Below are 25,244 nucleotides of genomic sequence, written 5' to 3' on the forward strand. Positions count from 1 at the left end.
GTTGGGGCAGTAAAGTCCTTGAATGGCGACCACGTACCGGAAGACGCAGTGTTGGTAGGCGCCCCACAAGATGGACCGACGATCTGGTCAAGATCGCCGGAATACGTTGGATGAGGGCAGCGCAGGACCGATCGTCGTGGAAATCTTTGGGGGACGCCTTTGTCCAGCAGTGGACGTCTTCCGGCTGATGATGTTGATGATACAAATTGATTCTGTACAAACGGGGTTGTTTATCAAGAAATCTGTTTTACCGACTGTATCGTATTGTTACGACGAAGGTATTGGTGGATCACATGGAGTGTATCGAAGACTTACAACATACGTTTGCTTATTATGCTACAATTCTGATCTGAATTTATTGTCATTGCAGTTTTCAATCGGAACGACTTACGGCCGTTCCCAAATTCAGTCTATCTCCAGCTGTAGCCTACTTGAGATAAAAATTGTAACTATCGTTGACTTTTCTGTCCCAATAAACTTATCGACTCACCACTATAGCTTACCAGCGATAGAAGTTTGTATGGAAATTGCAATTCACGCGTCCCAATATAAGGCGATAAGAATGACTTATCGGGTATATTGGGACAGCTTCAGATTATTGACAGCTAATTTCTGACAGTAGAAGGTAGTAATTTATCTCTATCTGTAGATAGTATATTAGGAACGGCCGTTAGAGACTAGTACAAAAAAAAAGTCACTCGCGTAGACTTTCACGTTACAAAATATTTTTTTAATTTGATGTAAACTACCAAACATATACGAACCAAGCACCTGTTCGGAAATTACCTTGGTATTGACGAGACAACTAGGGCGAAAATTTAATTTATGTCGAGCAAATATGCGGACAGAAAAGTTTTACTATTACTGACTTGGTTCATTTTGTTTGTTATTTTTTGTTTGCCTAGTTAATATATTGATTGATAACAATTTATTTTCCTCGTGCGTATAGTATAAAGCAATTGTGTTATTACTCGGCGTACTTGCAAGATTTTTCCTAATGGATGATAATTAAAACTAAGATGTTACGTCATATAAGCCACTTTGCTAAACCATTTAATATAATGTCACATTGCTAGGTCACAACAAGTAACTTTCCCTGTTGAGTAAGTGATTGACGTGATGCTGGCCTATCATAATAGTAACCCATCAACTGTTCAATAGAACCTTTTCTCGCAGTAAGTTCACGCGATTGAAATGTTGCACGAAATATTTTGACGCTACACTATTACGTCAAGTGTTGCTGATCTCTGGTCTTTGGGCGGGTTTGTTAATTTCCGTGCTTAAATAATAGATCATAGCTCAAATTTTTTAGCAATACTAAGCCATAAATGCGTATTTTTTTTTGAAAATAAGGGACAAAATGCAAAGCAGTGCCGCTCAGGATTATTGAAAATCCCAAAAATTCTGAGCGGCACCACAACTGCGCTCGGCACCTTGAGACATAAGTTGTCAAGTCTCATTTGCCCAGTAATTTCACAAGCTACGGCGCCCTTCAGACTGAAACACAGTAATGCTTACACAATACTGCTTCACGGCAGAAATAGGCACCATTGTGGTACCCATAATCTAGCCGGCATCCTGTGCATAGGAGCTTCCCACTGGTAAAAATAAAACGTATGATATATATTTTTGTTAAAGGCAATTTAATATTGGGTCAGCGTTGCTAACATTAACTAAAAGGATACAAATTTAGTTGTCTCTTTCTCCTAATCGCTGCTCAATATATGTATACTTTAAACTTTCATAATGACTAATGGTTGAACTCTTTGAATATTTTAACGTTGCCGTTGATACGAGTCGTAAGTGATCCTTCAGCAGCTATGATATTTCATAAATTATTTTATATTTCATATGCTATGGATCTTTAAACAATGTGAAGGTTTATATGAAATTTAATTCAAAACAAAATCGGTTTATCGAATCTAAAACACACTTGGACAAGGTACATCGAATGAAAAATGTATATTTATAGCTGTGTTCTGACACTTTCTCAGGTAAGCACGAATGTTCACTTTTATCTGCATAAAGGATTGACCTGTACGAGATAAAAACAGGAACATGTCCACTTTTAAATTGAGTTGTAAAATGCCAAACCCTTCTATGGGGACGGCCATAAATCTGATGTCTATTGGGGTCGTAAGTATTATCGCAGTCTGGACGGCAATCTTGTTGGCATGTATACGGTTATTAGCGGACCAACTTGTTTTTATTAAAATCACAGTCAAAGATATTTATCTACTCGCCTCAGATAAGACCATATCGAACCGCGGCGTATCGCATTAGAGTACATATTATTGTCAACGGTTTCATTATTTCCACAATTTTGCCATTTAGTCGTGATTTAGTGCCGCTGTTTGCATAATATAACAAGGCTTGTCAATTAGAATCGTATTTAAGCCTAATCGTATTAAAGCTAGTTTTGGCGTCCGCACCTTTTTTAAGTCTTAAAAGATTGCTGACAACGTCGGATTAGCATCAATGCGTCTCTATAAATAATATTTAAATATTAGACGCGTTGTAATGAATAATATTATTTTAAGAGATCAATGAACTTGTAGCTTGTTATATATCAATAAAATATCAAAAGCGTACAATGATTTATGACGAGCGATCGAGTAATTCGATAGTGTTGATACAATATTTCTTGTTAATTTCCGTCGAATTTGCAATATAAAACTTTATGATGTAATTTGTTCGGATAGGATATTTTTAATTTTATTGCTTTAAGAGCTCTTATTAATATCATCCATAATGTGCTGTAGTCTTAATTAATCCCTTACAAACTGATATTTATTTAATTCCTTTTGTGTATTATCTGCCTCTAAAAGTTATGCATGCTTCTATGATATAAGCAATTATAATTTCATGCAGATAATTTCTGCATACTCTATGTGCAGAAAAAGAATTTATATGTATTTGCGTCGAGGAAATTCCTAAAACTCTCCGTTTGCTTAGCAACTTTGATTCCTGTGGTGACTATATCGGGACAGGTTATCACCTAACATCATGTAATCTCGTTTGTCCTCCTATTTCAGAAAACTAGTTTAGTGGAGGTAAAAGTCCCTATTTTAACATTAAAACGTGCAAAATTATTTGATGGCGCAATGCTATTAGACAGGTGTCTGTAAAGTATACCTACAGCACTTTCTCGAGTTTCCTGGGAAAATCGACTCCGTAACCCCAGCTCATAGATCAAGCACTGTGAGACACAATACAAAGCAATGGATCACGGCCAACTCACTCTGCTGCACGAGCTATCTCGAATCTTTACTGTAACTTTACATCAACCGCTGTATATTAACAGACATTAAATTTCTGCGAATGTACTTCGAAGTCATGAATCCCTGTATGGTAGCAAAGGTTAGCCATCTCGGTTGGGTTGTAATATAACTTTGATATCTCACTAGATTCTGTTGTTCTTGCTATTAACTAGTCTGTTAAAATATTGTTTCAGCTTAAAAGCTTCAATTTTCTGTATTGGAATTTGAAACGCGTTTATTAATTTCTCGCCATTTTTTGCGAGATTAATATTGAATTATAATAGTGGAATGGGGTGTTAAAGAAAGCAAAATTGCAAAACAAATATTCTTAAGGTAGCATGCGGGTCACCTGACGGTAAGATAACATTGTCAGAGCTTTGCTATTAAATTCACCTTATTCATGAAGGTCAAGGAAGTGACACTTATGAATGATACAATTTCAAATACATGAAGCAGAGTTTCTGCTAACAGGATCTTCCTGCCACCCCACACGTAGCCCGTTTGCGAGCTTGACGCATGGGCCAGCAATCGCCTCCCTCGACCGTATTTTAGGAAAGGGAATGACCTGTCCCATGTCGCCGCCACAAGCAGTGACATTTAAACGAGCATGGCGAAGCCGCCTGGCACTAGAACTCAACCTTATTTTTGATATGAAACCTTATGTTTGAACATATATATAAAAAATACATATATATATATATTCCTATGCATTAAGAGACCTATCGTCTACAGGTATAATACATATTCCGCAAGTTCTATTGTACTATTTTTCACACAGATATAAATTAGCTTGTTGTAGACAAAACTACTATCGTACTTGTTGTGTGCAAATAATAATTATTTTTATGATTTGTACAAACAAGCAAACAACACGCTTAAAAACAATATTCTGTGTTTTATTTGCATTCACAAGTTAAGTATGATACTTGTATTATTTTGGTTTATTGGTGTAATTGCTAGGTAATATGTCATAGCCTACTATTCTATGCTTTCTATAACGTAAATATTGATTAGATTATAATGTCAACTATGTACAGTCGCGTCGGATGGTGGTCCAGCGACCAGCGCTATCGCCACCTGCGGCGGGCGCGTGTACCTCCGCGATGCGATAGTGAACACAAGTTAATTAAAGTGCATTAGCACTGGGCCGGGTGCACACGACTGATCTACTCCTTGATATGCACCAACAATGGGAATCTGTTTCACTCAATATGTGCTATTTTTTAATTAAAGAAATACCTTTTTTATTATTTTATAATGCAAATCATACGTATTGACTGTAGAGTGTCCTTAAATAGGTCGTTCAGAATGGCTGGCGTGTTTTCACTATATAGTTGTATGAAAGGAAATTAAACAATTACTCACGACAGTAGGTGGTATTATATAAACTTTGACACCGATATACATTGGGGTCTATAAATATGGGTATGGTACATATGCCTCAAATAAGAAAATGGCGCGCTACTAAACTAAACTTAAACAAAATGTATTTTCGTGTCGTAATTTTACTTCCTAATATGCAAATATTGGGGTTGAGCAGGTTATAAACTGTAGATTCTGTAGATGGAGCCACAACCTGAGAGTTGAACAAGACTTACGATGATTTACGAAACATGCGTCACTCGAACGGTTGGCTCAGTCAGCTTATCAGCGCTGGGAAGGAACCCGAGAATTTGCGGGTTCGCGTTCCACATCGTTGATAATTTTTTTGTGTAATTTTACATATTAACCTGATCTGTTAGTTAAATTTCATAAAATACTTAGGTCGGTACGTATGTATCTGCATGTAGTTGGTTACAAATAATTATCATTATCTTATTGCATATTAACAGTAAGGATAAATCGTTTAGTTAGGGAAGCTTTTGTTTATAAGTAAATGCGATAGGCGGACTCGTTTATGACTGCTACTATATAAAACGTTATCATAACAGTGTTCGCCTTATCACGCCGCCGCGTCTACATCGCTGAGCTAAATTTGTGGGCATTTGAGAAGCTCCGGGCCGTAGCGTTTCGTACATTAATGTCTTATTAAATGTACTTTATGGTCCATGATATAAAGTATGTTTAATAACATTAATTATAACCTATATCTAAATCAACGGAACGACATCGGCGAGGCAATCGAAAAGTTTCCCGCGGAATCGCGGACTAAGTTAATAATAACAGTAGTTGAACTTAATTGGCACACCGATAGACTGCAGATTGAGTATCTGGAGTCGAATGATTTAATTATTATTGGAAGTTACTGAATCGTTAGTTGTGACTTGGGAATTGCTATCCAAGCAACTGTTTGCAGAAACGGTTTGAATAATTTGATATTAACTACATAGCTCTAATATAATTGTGCTTTAGCAAATTATATTATACTCAAATTAAGGTAGCTATTTTAATCACATTGTCTATTAGCAATTGTGCAACTGTACAGCTTTTAAAGAAAAGAATCAAACATGCTAAATTTTGCTACCTTAAAAATTTGCATTAGTTTTAGTCTTTTCATAGGATTATGTGACATTATTAATAAGGATGGATATAAGGAGTATGCATTTAAAAAAAGGTTTATTTACTTGTTGAAATAAACATACCTTACTCTAATAATAAAAAAACTTCGGTAGACTTATAAATAAGTCCATCTCTCCATAGGTTCAAAAATATCGTAAGAATAACACGCTGTTACTAACCATAGAGATCCCAGATAAGTCTTCTTTTATTAAATGCTGCCGACATTTAGATCACGTAGGTGTCAAATCATAACGTGCCTGCCTCTCAGTTAGTAATATTATAATGATGTATTGTTTCAGGTAAGGAGGCGGAACGTCTCACCGCTTAGGCAATATGCCGGGATGAAGAAATACACTTCGTGAGTTATGCGATTATTAGCATTTTACTATCGGAGTAACTGTCTCATAATGTAACTTGCCCTTCTCACCTTTACGTAAAGGTTAGCAAAGAAACGAGCATTCCGGCGAGTGTTCGTCTATTTGTGTTTATTCAAGTGCAAAATTTTCATCGGGAACGTGAATCAATTTTGGTATCGTCTCTGAATTATGGTGGCTCGTGCTTTGATGTGATAAGGCGAGGGACCGATCGCAGCCAGTGCTCTCATTGTGCTGACGCTAATCTGCTATCGTCGGCGACTTGTGCGCGTTTATTTTAATATTTAATAACTCGCCCCGCTGGAAGATACCGTCTGCTCGTAAGAGAATCGCTTATTTTAGCCTTGTTATCGTTCTGCCTTGTGTCACGCTTTTAAGTCCTCTTGTTTTGATGGTCCTTAACCTTCGCTACAGCACATGGCAAATAATAAGGTTGACAATGTTTAAAAATAATTAAAGATCACCGGGACTTATATGATAAATATGTGTACGATCACTTAGGTCTGTCTATAAATGAGATTCATGGTTAATTCAGTGGTTGACTAGTGAAGGCACGAAAGCGTAACAAACTAACTACTATTATTAATTAACTATTTTATAGTATTCGTTAGGTTCATGATTTAATGTCAGGAACATACTTCGAGTAACTGTGAATAAGTATTGCCTTATCAATAAAATATTATACCTATCATACAGTTATATTTGACACAAAGTGAGTCGCTCATAATTTGTTCAAAATATATTTGAAAGAACATTTGAAAAGATCTTTTTTGACGGCGTTTCTGGACTATGAGGTATGATAAATGCCTTCATTTAAGAGAGAGGAAGATTCCTTAACCGTTATGGACGGCAATACTCAAGTTATCTGATTCTTATTAAAGACAGTTTCTGAGGCCGTTTTCTATTAATAAAAACGACTACTTCCCTTACTAGCGTGTCCATAAATACTTGTGTTTTACTTTAACAAATATGTAAATCCTGTGTAGTTTGTGATTTAATAACGGAGCGCTTATAAATAGTTCTGTTTATTTATTGCAAATGCACTGCAGCCATTGATCAGCGTAATGCGTAAATATTGCTTATTAAAGTATCCTCGTGTAGTGGAGTCGCGTATTACATAAATCGTAAATTTAATTATGGTTTATCATGATCATAAACCTAGGGCTTCGAAGTGCACCATCAATTTCTGAGAGCCGTTCAAATTGACGCCTCCTCACATAAATTCTATGAGGGAACAAAGCAATTGCTTGCGATTTGCGTATAAAAATAATAAATTTATCTTGCAATTACATAAGATAACATATGGTTTGAGACTGCGATTTGTTCGTTTTTATGTAAATATCACATTTTATGTTTATAAATAGAATTTGTCTTTTTGGTGTGGCAGTGTGAGTCTGCTGCACTCATGTCACGATGGGTCCAAAATCAAAACAATTTAATAATGGAAGAGTGATCCACCAATCACAAAAGTAAAGATTAGATTTTGGCTTCTTTTTATGTACATTAATGTCAAATGTATCATTAGCTATTTTATAAATATTGAAGTTGTGTAGAGTAGACATTTTGTATTTAATAAGTGTTGAGCGTGACTTTAATTATTTTCTAAAATAAAAATTATATTATACTAACAATATAACTATCTGCCAGTTAAAGTTCCGCGAAAATATGTTCAGTTCCTATGTCCAGCAGTGAACGTCTTTCAGCTGGCATGCTGACAATGTTTATGTAAAACACTAAGTAATTATCATATATTATATTTGTAAATTTCAGATTAATATAAAAATCATTCTTCGGTCGGAAAATTTCTGAAAGTTGACAACGCAGTCTCATACCGATACAGATATAGTTAAGAATCGTCTAAATAATCCCACACAAGATAAAATTATTTATACAACCATTATCCTGCAATTTCTCTAATTCTTGTTACTCTTGACCAGGCTGTGTTGTTGGATCGTGGAATGTGATTATATATTTGAAAATTGCTGTCCGCTGTATAATTATAATCGATTATCGATGCAATAGATATAACGACTCTTTTATCGATATTGAAGTAAACATTGTTAAATGGAGGATGGTAACCATTTGTCGTCATGACCTTTTCATTTGCCTTAATTTACCCATAATTAATATGAGGCTAATATTACTGCATAAGTCATCTTATTTTCCTCAACGCTACTTAATAAATGCGTAAAGTTTGCCTATGTCCCTTGTTAAGTATTCTGGCATGTTTTGTCCTTATTTACGTGCTCTGGGTGTCACAGCCTTGATAGACGTAACAGATAAAAGGCGTTACGGGGAAACAACCTCGACGATTTTCGGTCTTTTTAAAACGAGGGTGGCAATTTATTCCCTGTCTTATCTACTGTCAATAAGCTTTGGATATTTACTTACGAAATATATTTACGACGCTGCATATATTCTCGACGAACGTACGCCCGCGAATTTTTTAATTCGTCGTATTCTTTCAGTTAACTTATTTGTTAGTTGGAATAAAACAAATACTTTATGTGGAAACCTGTGAAAACCGTATTCAAACCGGCTAAGCCGTTTCTGAGTTTCTTTCTCTGGTCAAGATATCCGGAATAGGTTGGGTGAAGGCAGCGCAGAATCGATCGTCATGGCGATCTTTAGGGAGGCCTTTGTCCAGCAGTGTATATTTCCGGCTGAAATGATGCTAATGTTATTTTTGGTCTATGTATTTCTAACAAGTATCAAGTTCGTCCTTTAAAAAAGACTAACAGTGAATAACAAATGTTAGACCGCGCCTATTGATAATCTGAGATTGCAGAAACTACAAAAAAATAATTAAATAAAATACATAAGTTTGCCAGACAGGATTTATATAAGTAAGCAGGTGGTAGCATGCTCAACCACCGTGGCTTTCACAATACAGAATGGAAAGATATGAAATATTAATTAAAATCTCAAGCTTTAATATTACGAGGAAGTTGTCAAATTACAGGCCGTTACGTCGACGCCTCAACAACATGACAATGTTACTTGGTCACGCAAGAGCTAAGTGTGTAATTTGTTAAGGGAGCTATGAAATTGTATCTCTTAACGTTAAGAATTATTAATGAATAAATCACTTTTTAAAGGATGAAAACGCATGTAGTTGAATATTAATCGGAATAAACGTATTTATTTATTCCCAGTAATAATATTCAAATTTCTGCAATATTTAATGGTTAACTTAGTGTTCCGAACAATTTAAAATTGTAACATTTTAAAAAATACACTAAACCTTATAGCAAAAGGATATAAAATCATCAAACATGGTCGCTCTCTAGTCTCTACTTATCTATGTCTTTTAAGTAATTCTTTAAAACCAAACGTTTTTAATTCAAATACTTTTTTTAATGTCCTAAAAAGTTGACTGTGGTTTCCACGCTTTCAAAAAGTCGACTAGGTACTGTAAACCACTGAAAATCTGTATTGAGGTTATGGTTGGAATTGGTGTAAAAATAAGGATAATAATATATAAAAAGTAGGACATACTTTCGATTCCAAATGTGCTGAGTCGGTGTCATTTTAGTGAAATGTCCTTTTCATTTTGTTCGTTTTTCAATTTATTATGTACATTTATATGTTACTATAGTTTCAAATAGTAATTTTAGTTTTTATCATGTAAAATTATTATTTAAGTTCTCGTTTAGCATTAAGAACACTTTAAATAACCCTTATATTAATGACTTCTGTTTACTACTTATTACATTTGTGTCGTATTAATACGTACACATAGATAGTTCTATTATAGATTTTTATTGGTGAATATATTTCTCGGTTTGTGTATAATCAGTCCTTTAATAAACAGTGTATATATCAGATATATTGGAGCATGTTCAGTTTATGTCATGAACAATTCAACACTCAAAGAGATCCCGCTGCACAAACACTCGCGTTAAGTTAATCGTTCATTAGCTCTCGCACACCGCACCGCGCAGTAAGTAGTCGAAGCTTCATTGAAGTGCCTCTTCGCAACGTGCAAGTCAACGACACTGCAGATTTACTTCACTTTAATCTTAACTACATATATTTTTTAATTATGTACGTACGAACGATGAACGATCATGGTCAGGTTGACTCTATCTATGCTGACTTCCAAAAGACTTTTGATAGAGTAAATCATAGAATATTGACCTGTAAATTGGAGACTATGGGTCTGCATGGTTGCCTCTTACGTTGGATAAAATCTTATATATCCAATCGTAGTCAATTAGTAGCTCTAAAGGGATTCTACTCACGACTAGTCTCTATCATATCCGGCGTCCCTCAGGGATCCCATCTCGGCCCATTGATGTTTATTGTACACATTAATGATCTGATTCCTAGGCTAAGAAATGTTTCCCTACTTTATGCGGATGACCTTAAAATTTTTAGTCGAATTAAAACTGTTAGTGACTGTATTGATCTAGAATTGGATCTTGATACTCCACTCGATTGGTGTAGCCTAGGCTAAGAAATGTTTCCCTAATTTATGCGGATGACCTTAAAATTTTTAGTCGAATTAAAACTGTTAGTGACTGTATTGATCTAGAATTAGATCTTGATACTCCACTCGATTGGTGTAGTGCTAATAGTATGAGTTTGAGTATAAAAAATGCTCCATTATAACTTTCACTCGTATTAAAAGCCCAATTTTGTTTGACTATAAAATTTATAATATACCACTTGAGCGGAAGTTTGTTTTACGGCATCTAGGTGTTGCTTTTGACTCGAAACTAACTTTTAAATATCACTATGAAGCAATAGCCAAGAAATGTAATAAGCTATCTGGCTTCATATGCAGAGCTACTAAAGAATTCAAGTCACCAAATAGTTTACTGTTACTCTATAAGTCGCTAATCCTGAGCCAAATCGAGTACGCCTCCATTGTCTGGTCACCTCAATATGATACATATACTGATATGCTTGAGTCTATTCAAAGACGTCTTCTTCGCGTATTGACGATTAAGTTTGGTCTAAAAAGGGAGCTGACTACATATGAGGAAAGGCTATCTCACTTCAAGTTACTGAGCCTCGAGAGTCGTCGCAAATTGCATGGCCTAACGACTTTATACAAAATACTTGATGGCACAATTTCTACTTCCCTCTTGTCGAATATTCATCTCAAAGTTCCCAATCGGTCTTCAAGACATGAACAGCCTTTTATCATTCTGTTTTGCAATAATAACGTGTCCTTCCATAACCCTATCTATAGAATTTGTCGTCAATACAATGCACTACTACTCGAAATCAGTGAAGTACCTGACATCCACAGTTCATCTGTTTGTAAATGGAAATCTAGTTTATATAAATTCCTTAATTAGTTTTAATTTTTAAAAAAGCATCTTAATATAACTACCATAATTATTCACTTCTATTTGTCCAAATATATATTTTCTCTATCTTTTTCTTTTATAATACTACATTACCTGAAGTTAATTTTTAAATCGCTATTACTGTTGTATTTGCATAGTTATTAATTTATGCAAAACATGCTGAGTACACACCCTCGTGGAGTTGCAGCCTATCTTGTATTTAGCTGATAGTTTATTTTGTTTATTATGTATTTGTTGTAATTCTGTTGTGTGTACCTATTAAATAAATAAATAAATAAAAGTACAATGAACGATGTGTTTTTGCGGAAAAATGGGCAATTCATTCGTGTTATTCTTATTATTATTGTTATTGTTGTGGCAACCCTAAGGCATACTTAGAAATTTAACTTCTCCCAATTAATTTTAATAAAAATAATTGTTAAATCATTTAATTTAGTGTTAATATCGAATTAATTAAGTAAAATACATTAATAGAATGTTATGTTATAAAATAATCAACAGTGTTATTGTGTAATAAGTTTATTTTTATATAACTTTAGTTTTGTTCATCTCCCGTGATACGTCAGCAAAATGATGACTTCTACAATATGATCCCAGAAAATTTACACAACAAATATGTTACGCAATTTAAAAGAATTGTTAAAAAACGTTTGTGTGGAAAAGGTTACTATAGCATAAACGATTTTCTTAAATCATAATTTTGTGCGGCGGCCATCTTGGATTTCAAAAATGATCCCAAATTCGTTCTCTGCACCCTCGAGAACCTCGGATACGATACCCATATTGTTGAAATCATAATTTTGCGCGGCGGCCATCTTGGATTTCAAAAATGATCCCAAATTCGTTTTCTGCACCCTCGAGAACCTTGGATACGATACCCATATTGTTGAAATCATAATTTTGCGCGGCGGCCATCTTGGATTTCAAAAATGATCCCAAATTACTTCTCTGCACCTTCGAGAATCTCGGATACGATATCCATAATGTTGAGATCATAATTTTGCGCGTAATATAACATTTCTCTCATACGTCGATAAAAAAGATTTACTTCAAAAATGCATAAAAAATATTATCACAGTAGTTTCGTTGTGCTAGAGACAACTGTAAGTTTTAAAAAATATTACGCGGTCCTTCTGGGTCGGCGGTCGTTGACCCGCATCGCTCGATTCGTTCTCAGCCATGCCCGACGCCCGTGTCCATGCGTACCTATCGAATCTAACGTTCGCGCAATTTTTACCTAAAGTGTTGGGAAAACCTCGCCTTAAGGAATTTGTCAAAAAAGTGATAAACTCGTGCTAATGCAGATAAATGTTTTTTGATGCCGAGTTCTTGAAGTATTTGAACCAATAAATGATATTTCTTGCATTCTTTATTTAGTCCATGTTTATTATGCGTACGTTTGAAGGTACTTTTCTGGGAAGAAAAACAAGGTGACATCTGACTGTATATATTTTTCTATACGTGTGCAGTAAAGTAAAATTATCACTTTTTATATGAGACCACATGATGGAACGAACTGTGCAATGAGCTTCCTTGTGCGGTGTTTCCATGATGGTACGACATGGGTAAGTCCAAAATAAAACCTCCTCCTATTCTTCCTCTGGTGTTGCAAGGCGATGACCACTTACTATCAGGTAACCTGCACGTCCGCGTCGTTCGTATTTGTAATCCTCTTCCACAAAAAACCAACCGAAACAGTTGTAGTTATAAAAAACAATCAACTATTATATAAATACTACTCTTTTCTTTGTTCTCAGTTCAATATTTAAACAATTATAGAATGTTAAACGTCTCTTCAATATCCTCACGCACCAGCCGTCAGTCAGTTTCTCTTGGAATCGTTCGCTCATGAAAATATATAGCCCGAGGCGATCGCTATCGGTAAAGCTCCTTAATCGGTTTTCTTTTATATGAAAATGGACTTTCAGATTTATTGCATCATTTCGGTTACGTTTTCGTACGAGTGATATACGCGAATCCGGTTATAAAATTGCACACTAAACAAAAATTCAACTGAACTGTTACATTCGGTGGTAGCGCGTTTCATATTGGCTATGAAAGAAAATTGCTGAAGGGAATGTGCGGTTGCCTTGATTTCTTATTTTGTATTCATTGTGCGTTGTACTGGATCACACGCGTGTAGGGCTGAGATGTCTCGCAGCGTCGCGAGCTGGAAACGCCGGGAATTACTCTCGACATTTCATGACTTATATATTATTATTGCGTTACGCTTGCGAAAGTAACAACTCTCGTGAATTTTGATCTTATTCGATACTTGCTTTGTTTTTAGTTAAAGAAAACTATATTGTTGGATATCTTGGAAATAGCATAACTAAGCAGATGTCATGTTATATCTCACATGGTATTAATTTACCGATATATTTCTGTTGCTTAGTTACATTTTTTAAAAAAAATCCTATGAATGTTGAACCGACGGTCTGGTCATCATCGCTAGAATAGGTTGCATGAGGGCAGCGCAGGTTCGATCGTCATGGTGATCTTTGGGGGAGGCCTTTTTCCAGCAGTGGTAGTTTACCGGCTAAATGATGATTTTCGATATTTATAGTCTTATGTTTTTTATCAATTATCATGTTTGTCCTTTAAATAAAAACTAACAGTGAAAAACAAATGTTAGACCGCCTTATTGATAACGCTGTCAACATTAAGTGGACTACAATGTAAATTCGATTCAATGAGGCTTAATTTTATGTAGGTTCACGGTACGGCGCATGCAATATCCATCTCCTCAATACTAATGTCTCGTACCGTACATAAATCTTGTTACGAGTGCATGAAGCTTGTCGTATGTCTTCATAAAGCCAGTTAATTTGGTGGGTCGTAGTCGCGATGTCGACACGCATGCGATCTCTGGTGGTATGGTGAGCCTTTGATATCGTGTTTGATGTGTACGCATCGTATTTTGAGATATTATGATTCGTTGCTTATAATTTCGTGCCAAAATCGTAGAAAAAAGTAATAAGTTTAGGAGTACCTACCTCAATTGATATAAAATCATGCAATACATTCATAATACATATTATTGGTATTGTCTCTTTAGTGCCAAAATTACACTTTAAAATAAAGTACTTTTGAGAAGTATTTAAACGTGTATTGTATTAATAATTCCGACGTTTTAAGTCATTATATTTAAATATTTAATTATTATACTTTGGCCATTTTGAACTCTTTCTACTGTAAACTTCAGTATTAAGAGCACGCGAACCTTGCATGGTTGCATTTGGGAAAAAGGGTTATAAAGTCCCCGGAGCTTAAGTTAGAAGCTTGATGTTAGTATAGACTATAGAGGGATAATATTGACGTAAACTGTTGTACTCAGACTCGATTTTTTTTATTAATTATGTGTTTCTTCCTAATTTCTATAATATAAACAAAGACGAAGAAATTTTAATCCAACAATAAAATCATTATAATAATATCGTTAACGATATGAAATTATATGTTTGTCTTATTTCTTAATTTCGTATGAGGATAATATAGGGACTACCATACTGTAGAATGGTAACTAACGTATTTCATTTAAAAAAGCTTAAAACTGAATCCGTCGAAATAGCTTTACAATAAGCATATTATGTGATAATTTTCTTGGAAGTTAAAGGTTTATATATGTAACTTAATGTACAGAACGTTTCTGTAGATGTTTAAAAGAGAAGCAATTCCACCACCCATTGTTTTGTTATAATATCTTCATTAGGATTAGGGCAGCGTTTTCGATGAAATCTCCTAGATTCTTTGATTTTTACGTCATCTTCAACAATCATCGTCATATTTCAACCATAAACACTAAAATTTTACGTTATACAGAAGAAAAAATTGCACTAAATTATGAATAACTCATTGCCGTTTAGTGAAAACCACATTAAAATTAGTTTTTCAGTCAATAACGAACATACAGACAGACGCGGTGGGGTACTTTTAAATAATATTATGTAGTGATATGTTATTTTAATACTTAATAATTTAGGTATGGATTAATTATTTTTAAATTCGTGAAATAATATTCCGGTGGATGAAATGTGTGATGGCGGTGCAAAAAAATATTTTGTTGTTTGCTCGTTAGGTCCAGTTTTATTGAATTAAAGGATCGTGTTCAGTGATTTATTTTGGCGAGCATGACTTAATGGAGCGCATTAGCATTAATACGACGTTTTAATATCTTATTTGGCACGACAAGACAGCGCGGTCGGTTGCATGGATGTTGGTTCCGCCCACGCATCACGCACTGTATCGCGTGGGACGAATGCGTTCTCGTAATGTTCCCTACTAACAATGCCTTATGACGTTCTTGTGTTTTTAATTGATTTTGTTCCTCTTCCTTAGTCTACCAGGTATTGAAATGAACGCATCATAAGTTTATTATTCGAACTACGAAAACTGTATTATATTTTTTTGTTATCAAATATTCATCATTATGTTAGGTCAAAGAAGTGACACTTATGATTGTCAAAAGTTATACATTTCACTATTTCGACCACGACTTCGAAAAACGTTGAGCTTTAAAGAGAAGAATTAGCAAGAAAGTAAAGAGTTTACCACTCTTTATGAAGTTATACTTCTTTAGGCGCGAAGTAAAAAAGTTATGAGAGTGAAATTTTAAGATGCGCGCGCATCACTGTAACACAAAAGTAACAGGTTAAAGTTGGTTATAATTCAACATTAACAGCAGGATCGTTTTCCAAATTATTATAATTAAATGTAAAGTGATTCAACATAAATACTCAAACTCAAATAAAATACTTAATGACTTACACGAGTAAGTCAGCCAACAAGCAATATTTCTTTTCAGTTGCAAATACCAACGCGTGTGATTTTGACTGTGTACTCTTAATTTATAAGGCTTAATTAAGCCTAGAACTGCGCAATATTTTTCTTTTAATTTGTAAATTAACGGCGCTATGCGTAACAGTATTACCCGTTTTACTTGGGGATCATGTCGAGCCAACATTACGCGAACCCTTCGGACGCGGTAAAAGGGTCTAACTCGGCAATTAATTTCAACGTGTGGCTTATATTTTTAAAATGTTTTGACATTATTAAAGCAAATATTAACACGGAGAACGTTTCGTGCATCAAGTGCGTTGATATTTCATTTACTTTGTCATCGAGCCGGTCAGAGCTGCGATTTTGTTGGGTCAGTAATTAAGTACATCTGCTACACACGCAATTTTGTCTCTCTCGGTGTTCGTTGCCAATTTAATGTTGGGGTTTAGTTACTATATGTCATGCTGGTGAATTATATTTAAGTTATTGTTTTTAGAGTCACTTCTTGATTTTTTAACTGGCTGGCGTTTTAGGGCTTTTTATATGTTACATAATACAATCCTATGCATTGATTTGTTAATTAATTATTCGAAAAATAATTGTCATTATTGAACCATTTAAAAACATTCAAATTCCTTATATCTTATCTACATAGTCTTGCCATAAATATTGTTACAAGTAAAATATATTTTTGTTATCTATTGCATAAAATATTGTTACTGCACTGTTCCTTTGTTGTTACATTTATACAATGGCATAAAAAAATATAAAGCTTTTCAAAATGGTCTAGATACGTTTTACAATTTAGTTTAATTATAATTTCGCTTTAAATGTTAATTATTGCCATTTATCACGTTGGCGTTAGTCAGTAGAGACACAGTCTTTCCATAGGAACATTCTTCACTGCCAATCTTCTTCAGCTCTGATGAGGTCAGAAACTGTAATTTTCAACCACGCTTACTGACTCTTGCATAAAGGACCTTGCTATGGGGAACACTGTGTTACAAATGTCTGTCACAAACAGAGAATGCTTCAGTGTACTTGTCAAAGCCCATTACAAAAATATTCGACTAATGCCAAGCGGATGAATAATTTTAAAATTTCATTTGGCTCCACAGTTCCTACTTTGTGCAATTGGGATCTCTTTATCACCACACTCCATTCATTCCATTTTAATACGTGTTATTTTGGTTTTTAAATATTCTATTTTAATCTATTTGTTTAATTCTTCTGTTTACTAATTTCGATTGGGTCTGGATGATTTGGTTTGTCCCGAAATTGCAATCAAAATATAGACTTCATTTATATTATTATTCTCAGACTCTCTCTGTATAGTTACAATATTTCACTCCTATCTTTGTTTGTATCTATAACACTTGGGTAGGCCGTCTAAAATTTTTATGTATCAAAGTAGAATTAGGCTACTAGTACCTACATACAAGTACAATAATATAAATGATTGACCGTAGCAGGATGCATTCAAACTATAAAGTTAACGAGGTTAATGCTGAAGAAAGTAATTATTTTCGAGTCTGTATCAATTTCTAGTGTACCTAATCTACGTACTCATATTTAAGATGTTGTAGTTTATACACGATAATTCCTTAAACCCGACCTAGTTCTCGTGTTGCTTGCGTGGGTGTTATTGTAATATTCCGCATTGTGAATTGTTTCTAAGCGATTCGCTCTGATAACTAAAGTCGGAAATGCTAACTATGCAATTTGTGTTTAACTATTCAACTTAGATTTGAAAATTTTGGATATAGAGTGAACACGTGCTTGGAGTGGAAGCTAATTAATTGCGAGTTCGATTCCCGTTACGCTTTGATGAAATCTTTAAAGACCTTTCAAGAAACAGGTCGCGGCTTCATTCTAGTTGGATCTCTTACATGTTTAAGGTATGTATCTTCTTAGTCGTTTCCTTTATTGCTGAAGATCGTGTCTGTGAGTTTTGTGTTTTTTTGCTTTTAACAGGGCAGTTGTTACTTCAAGGTCAGTGAGCCCGTAATTTGATCACACGAGCCTGTAGGAGACCGCTCTAACTCTTCTCACATTATCTTTGCTCAGTGCGATGAATGTCTGTATAAAATATATGTGTAAGTATATTTTTCAGTTATACGACGGCACAGCTAACTAGAGCTCTGCACCCAACAATCTCATGAAACAGAGTTTTATGTAGTACTCAGTAATCAAAAACATGATATCGTTTCCGTATCGTTGGCAGAAGGTAGGTAAAGCAAATTTTACGCTTGTTAGTCATACGTGCTTCGACTTTAGTACCGATTTGAAAGCTAAATTTTCTCGACTGTAACGTACCTTCTCTTTGGGGATAGTGAGTTAGATTGGTTTTCATGAAGTCTATAAGCCAAACTATATTCATAATATTTAAAACAAAATAAAATATTTTTGATGATACTTCATAGGTAACAAACATCCTAACTAAACATTTATTAACAAACAAGCACGCAATAATTTAAGAATCAGAATGTAACGTCATGAGTTCACAAAGATGAGACATGCAGATATTATGATGCTCTCTAATCATTACCAAAAAAACTAAGATAAACAATTCTATGATATTATGAATAAATCAGAATGAATCGAGCTGAGACATCCATAAACCCGCAAGGCTCGGCGTTACCTCATCCACAATATCCGAATACAATTTGTCATCGCGCAAACTAGACAAGTCCAATCAACATATCAGCTAATAGGATCGCATCGTCCCCTAGAGATAATCAAAAGTGTAAACTTGTAGCCGCGAGCTCACAACTTATAAATAAATTTCCAGTTTAATAGCTCCCTGGTGTTATTAATCATGCACAGTCATGAAGCGACTGCGTAAGTTCGTACAAATAGTGCGCAATGCGCATGCGTCGCTCGGTGGACTTGTAATGTCATATCGCTTCATATGCCAATCGCTACTGGACTCAATGTAGCTACTACTATGGCACTACCACACAGCTTAATCATAGTGCAACAGATGTCTATAACAATGTGAGGCTAACATGAATGTATTTCATGGGCCATTTTTGTAATAGGTAAAGAATGAATTCTTAAATAATTTTATTTTTTATATATTCCTGGCTATTGTTAGAGAAAATCCAGTAAATAGATATGGTTCATTAGTTTGTTTGTTTATATTTTAAAAAAATTGACAAACGGTAGTAATAATTGACATACTTTCACACAAATTATCTGGCACCATATAAGGCATATTATACAGATCACCGCCCCCGGTGTCGTGTTGCCGAAGAGGAAGCGCAAGATCGTTGCAAGCCTTTTCCAAGCCATGGTTGTAATGTACCCATGTCGTTTCATCCAGGAAACACCATCCAAGGAAGTTCATTTGATAATTTGGTAGTACGAGGAAGAAAGCTCCTTGAAAACGACTCTAGAGGATCATCACACATCCAGGTGGTCAGGGATGATATGTGATTTGGTGACGAATGTGGAATTGTACGGCACGGAGAAGTTGAATTTAGAGTTTTTGGAATATTCTGCGTGATAATTGCGGTAGAAGACATACGTTGAATTAATAATTGTTTGGAGTCTTAAAGCAGTAGGCTATTGAAATAGCTTACAATACCACGATTTTACCAATGGGAGGCTCCTTTGCACAGGATGCCGGCTAGATTATGGGTACCGCAACGGCGCCTATTTCTGCCGTGAAGCAGTTATGTGTAAACATTATTGTGTTTCGGTCTGAAGCGCGCCGTAGCTAGTGAAATTACTGGGCAAATTAGACTTAACATCTTGTCTCAAGGTGACGAGCGCATTTACAGTGCCGCTCAGAATATTTGTGCTTTTCAAGAATCCTGAGTGGTACTACATTGTAATGGGCAAAGCGTATCAATTACCATTAACTGAACGTCCTGCTCGACTTGTCCCTAATTTTCATTAAAAAAATACTTTGTTAGTTTAATAATTGGTTGGAGTCTTAAAACAGTACCCTATTGAAATAGCTTACAATAAACTCTACATAATAAGGAACAAATAGGTGAAGTTAAAAGCATGTAATAAACCTTAATTAAAACTGAGTCCATTTTCTAATACACATATGCAGTAGTACCATTGCTAACAGACCGTCGTTTTTGTAGGTTATGGCGTCGTTTCAATACATATCCGTACTGGGGAGTGCCAGTGTGTTTGTTGTACGTGAAACTTTTCTAATAACCGTAATTATGGGCGACCTATCCCTACCAATATGTACTATTAGTGCTCGCGTGTAAAATGTCGATAAAACATTAAATGGACTGCTTGGGGTTTGGATTGGTACGTAATTGGATACAAAGTTCTGATTTGTTTTATCTAGGTTAATGGTTACTGACAAATTTTACTATAAGGTTCTTTTCATTAAAAGTATCTATGTAGTTACACGGATAGATGACCGTTGGGGCATTCAAGTCCTATTATGGCGACCACGTACCGGAAGACGCAGTGTTGGTAGGCCCCCGACAAGATGGACCGACAATCTGGTCTAGATCGCCGGAATACGTTGGACGAGGGCAGCGCAGGATCGATTGTGGTTTAAAGCTTTTGGGGCGCCCTTTGTCCAGCAGTGGACATCTTCCGGCTGATGATGATGATGGTGATGTAGAGCCAATATTATAATAAGAGTTTATAATACTTTCTTCACTATTTCCATATAATGTTTAATAGTCGAAGTCAAAAACTTCTTTCTGCTTTATTTTACAGTCTGATAAATACAGTTTTGAATAAACTAATCGAATGAAAAAAATTGTTTGTTTAAAATTTCGTTATAATACGCGTTTTAATACTTATAAATTTTTTGAATAATCTGATTGTGTTATACTTGTTAGTGGAAAAATTTGCAGATTTATAAATTTGTAGAATTGCCAACCCATGTACAAAATATTAATGGGGAATCATTCAATTTATGTTAACGGCTGCAGTAAAATCAAAACTTCTTCCTCTGCTATGAGAATTCTGCCTCTGCAACAATGAGAGCCATTTGTTTCCATAGCGGTGATAGTGCTAATAATGGTTAATTGACATCAAAAGGAAAAAGAAATACACGATTTAAAAGACATTGCCTATACACGGACTTTCCATTGAATTTGGGGTTAATCCGTCTAGTATACGAAATTTTCCTGTAATCTTTTGTGTTAGTAATAGAATAGTTGTTTTTTCAAATTTATACAATCTTAATTATTGTAATATAAGGTTGAAATTAAATTAATATTTTTATTTTCGTATTCATGGGAAGGAAACAAATTTTTAAATTGGTTTTTGTTATCCATATTTATAAATTAAGGATAGAATGTTCTTGCAATGAATATGGACTATTAAGTAGTCTTAGTGGGTATGCGGATTTAATTTTTTGTAACACTTTAAATTAATTGTCTTAATTTTGAAGACATTTAAAGCTAAAAATACAAACTTATGTTCAGGCTACTCTGATAGATAAGCAGGAAGTACATATCGCAATGTCATGGTCCTTACTTAGTTCCTTCGCTTCTTCCATTTTCTTTAACCTCTTTCGCGTTTTTCTGTTGATATTTCAATTTGTAAGCAATTTGCTCACTTAATCCTGAATTGTGATGTACTACATATTATTTATTACGTTAGAATTTGGAAGCTTTAATTCTTATATGAATATCGATTGTATTTTCTCTTATTTTATATTCTTGTGGTATAAAATTGGAGTAGGGTCATAAATAGAACCGAATTGCTACGGTAGACTTCATCTTCGTCTGCTTGGCATTAGGCGAAAGTCTATGTCCCGGGCATATGATAGGTACAATCAAAAACCTCTGTTTGTGACAGAAAAAGATCTAACCGTCCACGCAGTATTCGTGCTTAAAAGGAGAACAAAACAGTGACCGTGTGGCTGTCTGAAATCAAAAGATTTTATGTCGACAAATTAATATAGCACCTAGAAACATGTCGCGTATTTTAAAAGGTGTCTTAGGACTTGGAGCTCATAAGAGACGCACAGGCTATTATTTAACTAATAGGGTGGTAAAATTAAATGAACCTCATAGAAAAAATATATTTATTTACGAGAAAACTATTAACCATCGAGCAACACTTTAACACGCAGAACAACGACCAAGCTCTTACCAGAAATACTCAACACCTATAGCTATTACTATTAAAAAGTTAGTGGCCAACCAAAGCATTTAAAGTCTGTATAACAATATAGTTCCATTATTATCAGATAAAGATATTATATAGAGTTGACAAGAAACTAAGTTAAGCCGCAATTCGTTGTGTCGCATTTGGACCGCAACGGTTCGTTTGTGCGGTGCCGTCATCGCAGTCGCGCCTAATGGAACATAATCAACTCCCGCTTTCATCCAATCTCGTTAGCGAACTAAATTGACTTTCTTAGCTTATTTACTCTCGGCTCCTACACTAGTTAAGTTTATAAACCTCTTAATCTGACGTCATACTCTATGCCTCCTAAAAGCCGTAACAACTATGTTGCCTTGGGAACAAACGAGCTTGCTAAGTGTATTAATATCGAATATTTGTGCAGCGTTCTATGTTGAGAACAATTTCATATAAATTAATGATTTGTGTAATCTTAAATATATGTTATGGAAAGATTTTACGTTGAGGAAAAAGTTTATTCGCATTTTTAATGAAAAGTAAAGACTTTTATTTCAAAGTTTTTGTACATTTAATTACAGTAGACCTATATGATTCGCAAATATCGAGCTCTTTTGTGCACCGAAGTGGCATTATTAATTTCATTATAGTCGTCCATTTTATCTGTAACAGAGCGTCATCATTGATATAAAATTTGTCGGGTTGAAATTTACTAAACATCTCTCTTTCTCAATATCTCAATAAAATGTTTAAGTAGGGAATTATCCATAGAGACAGTTGTCATACTGAAACATGCAGGGCAAGACTGTCAGCCATGAAGTTGGTATAGCGACATCCCATTCTGCACGGACGCACGCCAAGAAAGGGAAGTTATTAGTAGGAATATTTGTGCTACTGACTGTTTTTTACAGACCTTTGGTTCAATAAACGTCACACACTTTTTGAAAAGTAATCGAATCTCTTCATTGGATTCACTCATTTGTCCAAAAATAATAACAATCAATGAGGAATACCCGAAATAATATTTTAATATTTGCTTCTTTATGAAAAGTTACCATTATTATGTCACCAAAACCAGTCAAACATAAATATAGGTATATATATATTTATGTACTACTACTATATATACATATAGTACAGCCAATGAAATTTTATTTCAGGTTTATACATGTATACGCGAAACGATTGTTTTTCCGATCTTTTATATTCACGGTGGTCTGTTTCTTTTTTAAATTGGCACAACAATTTTATATAGTTCATTCTATTAACTATTTTCATTAAATCATGACAAAAGTTAAAGTATTCTGTATTTAAAATTCGAGTTTAAAATAAATCAAATATACGTTCGTCAATGAGGTATAAAATGATTTAAAAATCCTCATAATATACATATGAATGCGGCTGCTATATTTATTTAAATCATATCAATACATATGAAATATAACAATTATATTTCAACTAATATCGTAGTTAAAGCGTTTTGTTGAGCAACTTTGCTTGTATTCCGGTCCAAGTTAAATGAGTAACACGGAAGTAAACGGAACCGACTTCATTTCACCTCTTATATTACATTTGTTTAGGAACTGGTTAGTTTGTCCGCTGCCTGAGTTTGTGTACACTTACCGTACAATATCTAAGGCTGCTAACTGGAAACATACAGCTAGCTTTATTATATCTCGGAAACGTAGTCTATCTGGTTACAGTAAAACATGTGAGAACGTCAAACGTATTAACCATAAACAGTCGTAACAGTAGCAGGTCTATATAAATTAAATTTGTATATTTAATCCCAGAAGCGAGGTATTTCACTAAAAATAAGCAAAGGGTGACGGTACCAGAGGTATTAAGGATGTACGTGGGCTGATGTTAAAAAATACATTGGCCTGTTTTCCATATCTACCTATATCAGAATCTTAATAATCATTCATAATTCTTGATAGTTATTAATAATTAAAACACTAGAAAAATGAATAGCACTGGAAAGTTCTATACATTGTACGAGAAGTGTTTACGTTACAATTCCTTTAAATGCCTTCTTATGCAAAGAATTCATTAAAATTTTGCTGAATCATCAAGTTCGACATCGAAAGAATATTTGTATGTCTCAGAGATTACAATTACACTAACATACTCTGTAAAAGTCAACAATGGATAAATTATTACAATCTTAAATTTGTTCAGATAGTTTACTGGTTTTTAGTAAGTAAGGTGGAAGTGGAAGGTAGTAAGAAATTAACGATAGCGGGCAAGATAAGCTAAGATCTAAACGTGCAGACCGTATTTCAACGGCATTCGCATTATTTTGTAAATGGTGTTTCATTGGCCCGTTGCTAACATCCGGAATATGTTCGAGTAACAACCACATATATTTGGAAAAATATAAAACGTTCCCAGAGAGGATGAATCTTGCAACCTGCATCTAGTTTGCCTATCTCATGTATACCAGTAAAGTAATAGGCTCGTCTGATTTCATAGTAATATAATTAATTATTATTGAGAGCGTCATTACGTCGGAATGTTGCTATGTTCGACCTCCGGCATAAGAGCCGAGCGCACGTTACAATTCAATTTGACTCTATTCTGTCTAATGACAAAAGTTAACATTTACCCAGCTATGGTGGTCTTTCTTCAATTTTCACTTTCGTATCTCAAGATAGTAATGGGATTTTAACTGGAACACTTGTGCTATGCTATTCTATTTTATTTTAAACGCACCTTATTTTTAATTCATCATTCACAATATTTAGGATTTCAAGTGCAATCAATGTCCTACTTGATGAAAAGGTTTTTATTATTTTCCTAAGTTTTTCATATTATTTGCGGGGACAATCTCAAGCGTATCGGACATACTTATTTCAAGATTTTTTTAAAAAAATAAACCAAAATTGGATCTTTTTCTAATGTGTGTTTCTAGTCTAGTCAACAAGTTCAAA

At 34.6% G+C, this 25,244-nt stretch overlaps 2 protein-coding genes across 30 annotated transcripts in view; one reads left to right on the forward strand and one right to left on the reverse strand.

The window, feature by feature from the left end:
* LOC126972229 (polycomb protein Scm) overlaps positions 1-25,244 on the reverse strand; it is a 324,514-nt gene that overhangs the window by 128,258 nt on the left and 171,012 nt on the right. The window lies entirely within an intron of this gene.
* LOC126972211 (lysine-specific histone demethylase 1A) overlaps positions 1-25,244 on the forward strand; it is a 411,187-nt gene that overhangs the window by 27,169 nt on the left and 358,774 nt on the right. Inside the window, exon 11 of one of the 29 annotated variants that reach the window (XM_050818843.1) lies at positions 6,059-6,170. The exons of the other annotated variants lie outside the window; for them this stretch is intronic. Coding sequence (XP_050674800.1) covers positions 6,059-6,087 — 29 coding nt within the window. The 3' untranslated portion in view covers positions 6,088-6,170. Of the gene's footprint in view, positions 1-6,058; positions 6,171-25,244 lie in introns of those variants that run through there. 29 annotated transcript variants of the gene reach the window in all.

This window comes from Leptidea sinapis, chromosome 25 (assembly GCF_905404315.1).
Source record: "Leptidea sinapis chromosome 25, ilLepSina1.1, whole genome shotgun sequence".
In the NCBI taxonomy this organism is placed as follows: domain Eukaryota; kingdom Metazoa; phylum Arthropoda; class Insecta; order Lepidoptera; family Pieridae; genus Leptidea; species Leptidea sinapis.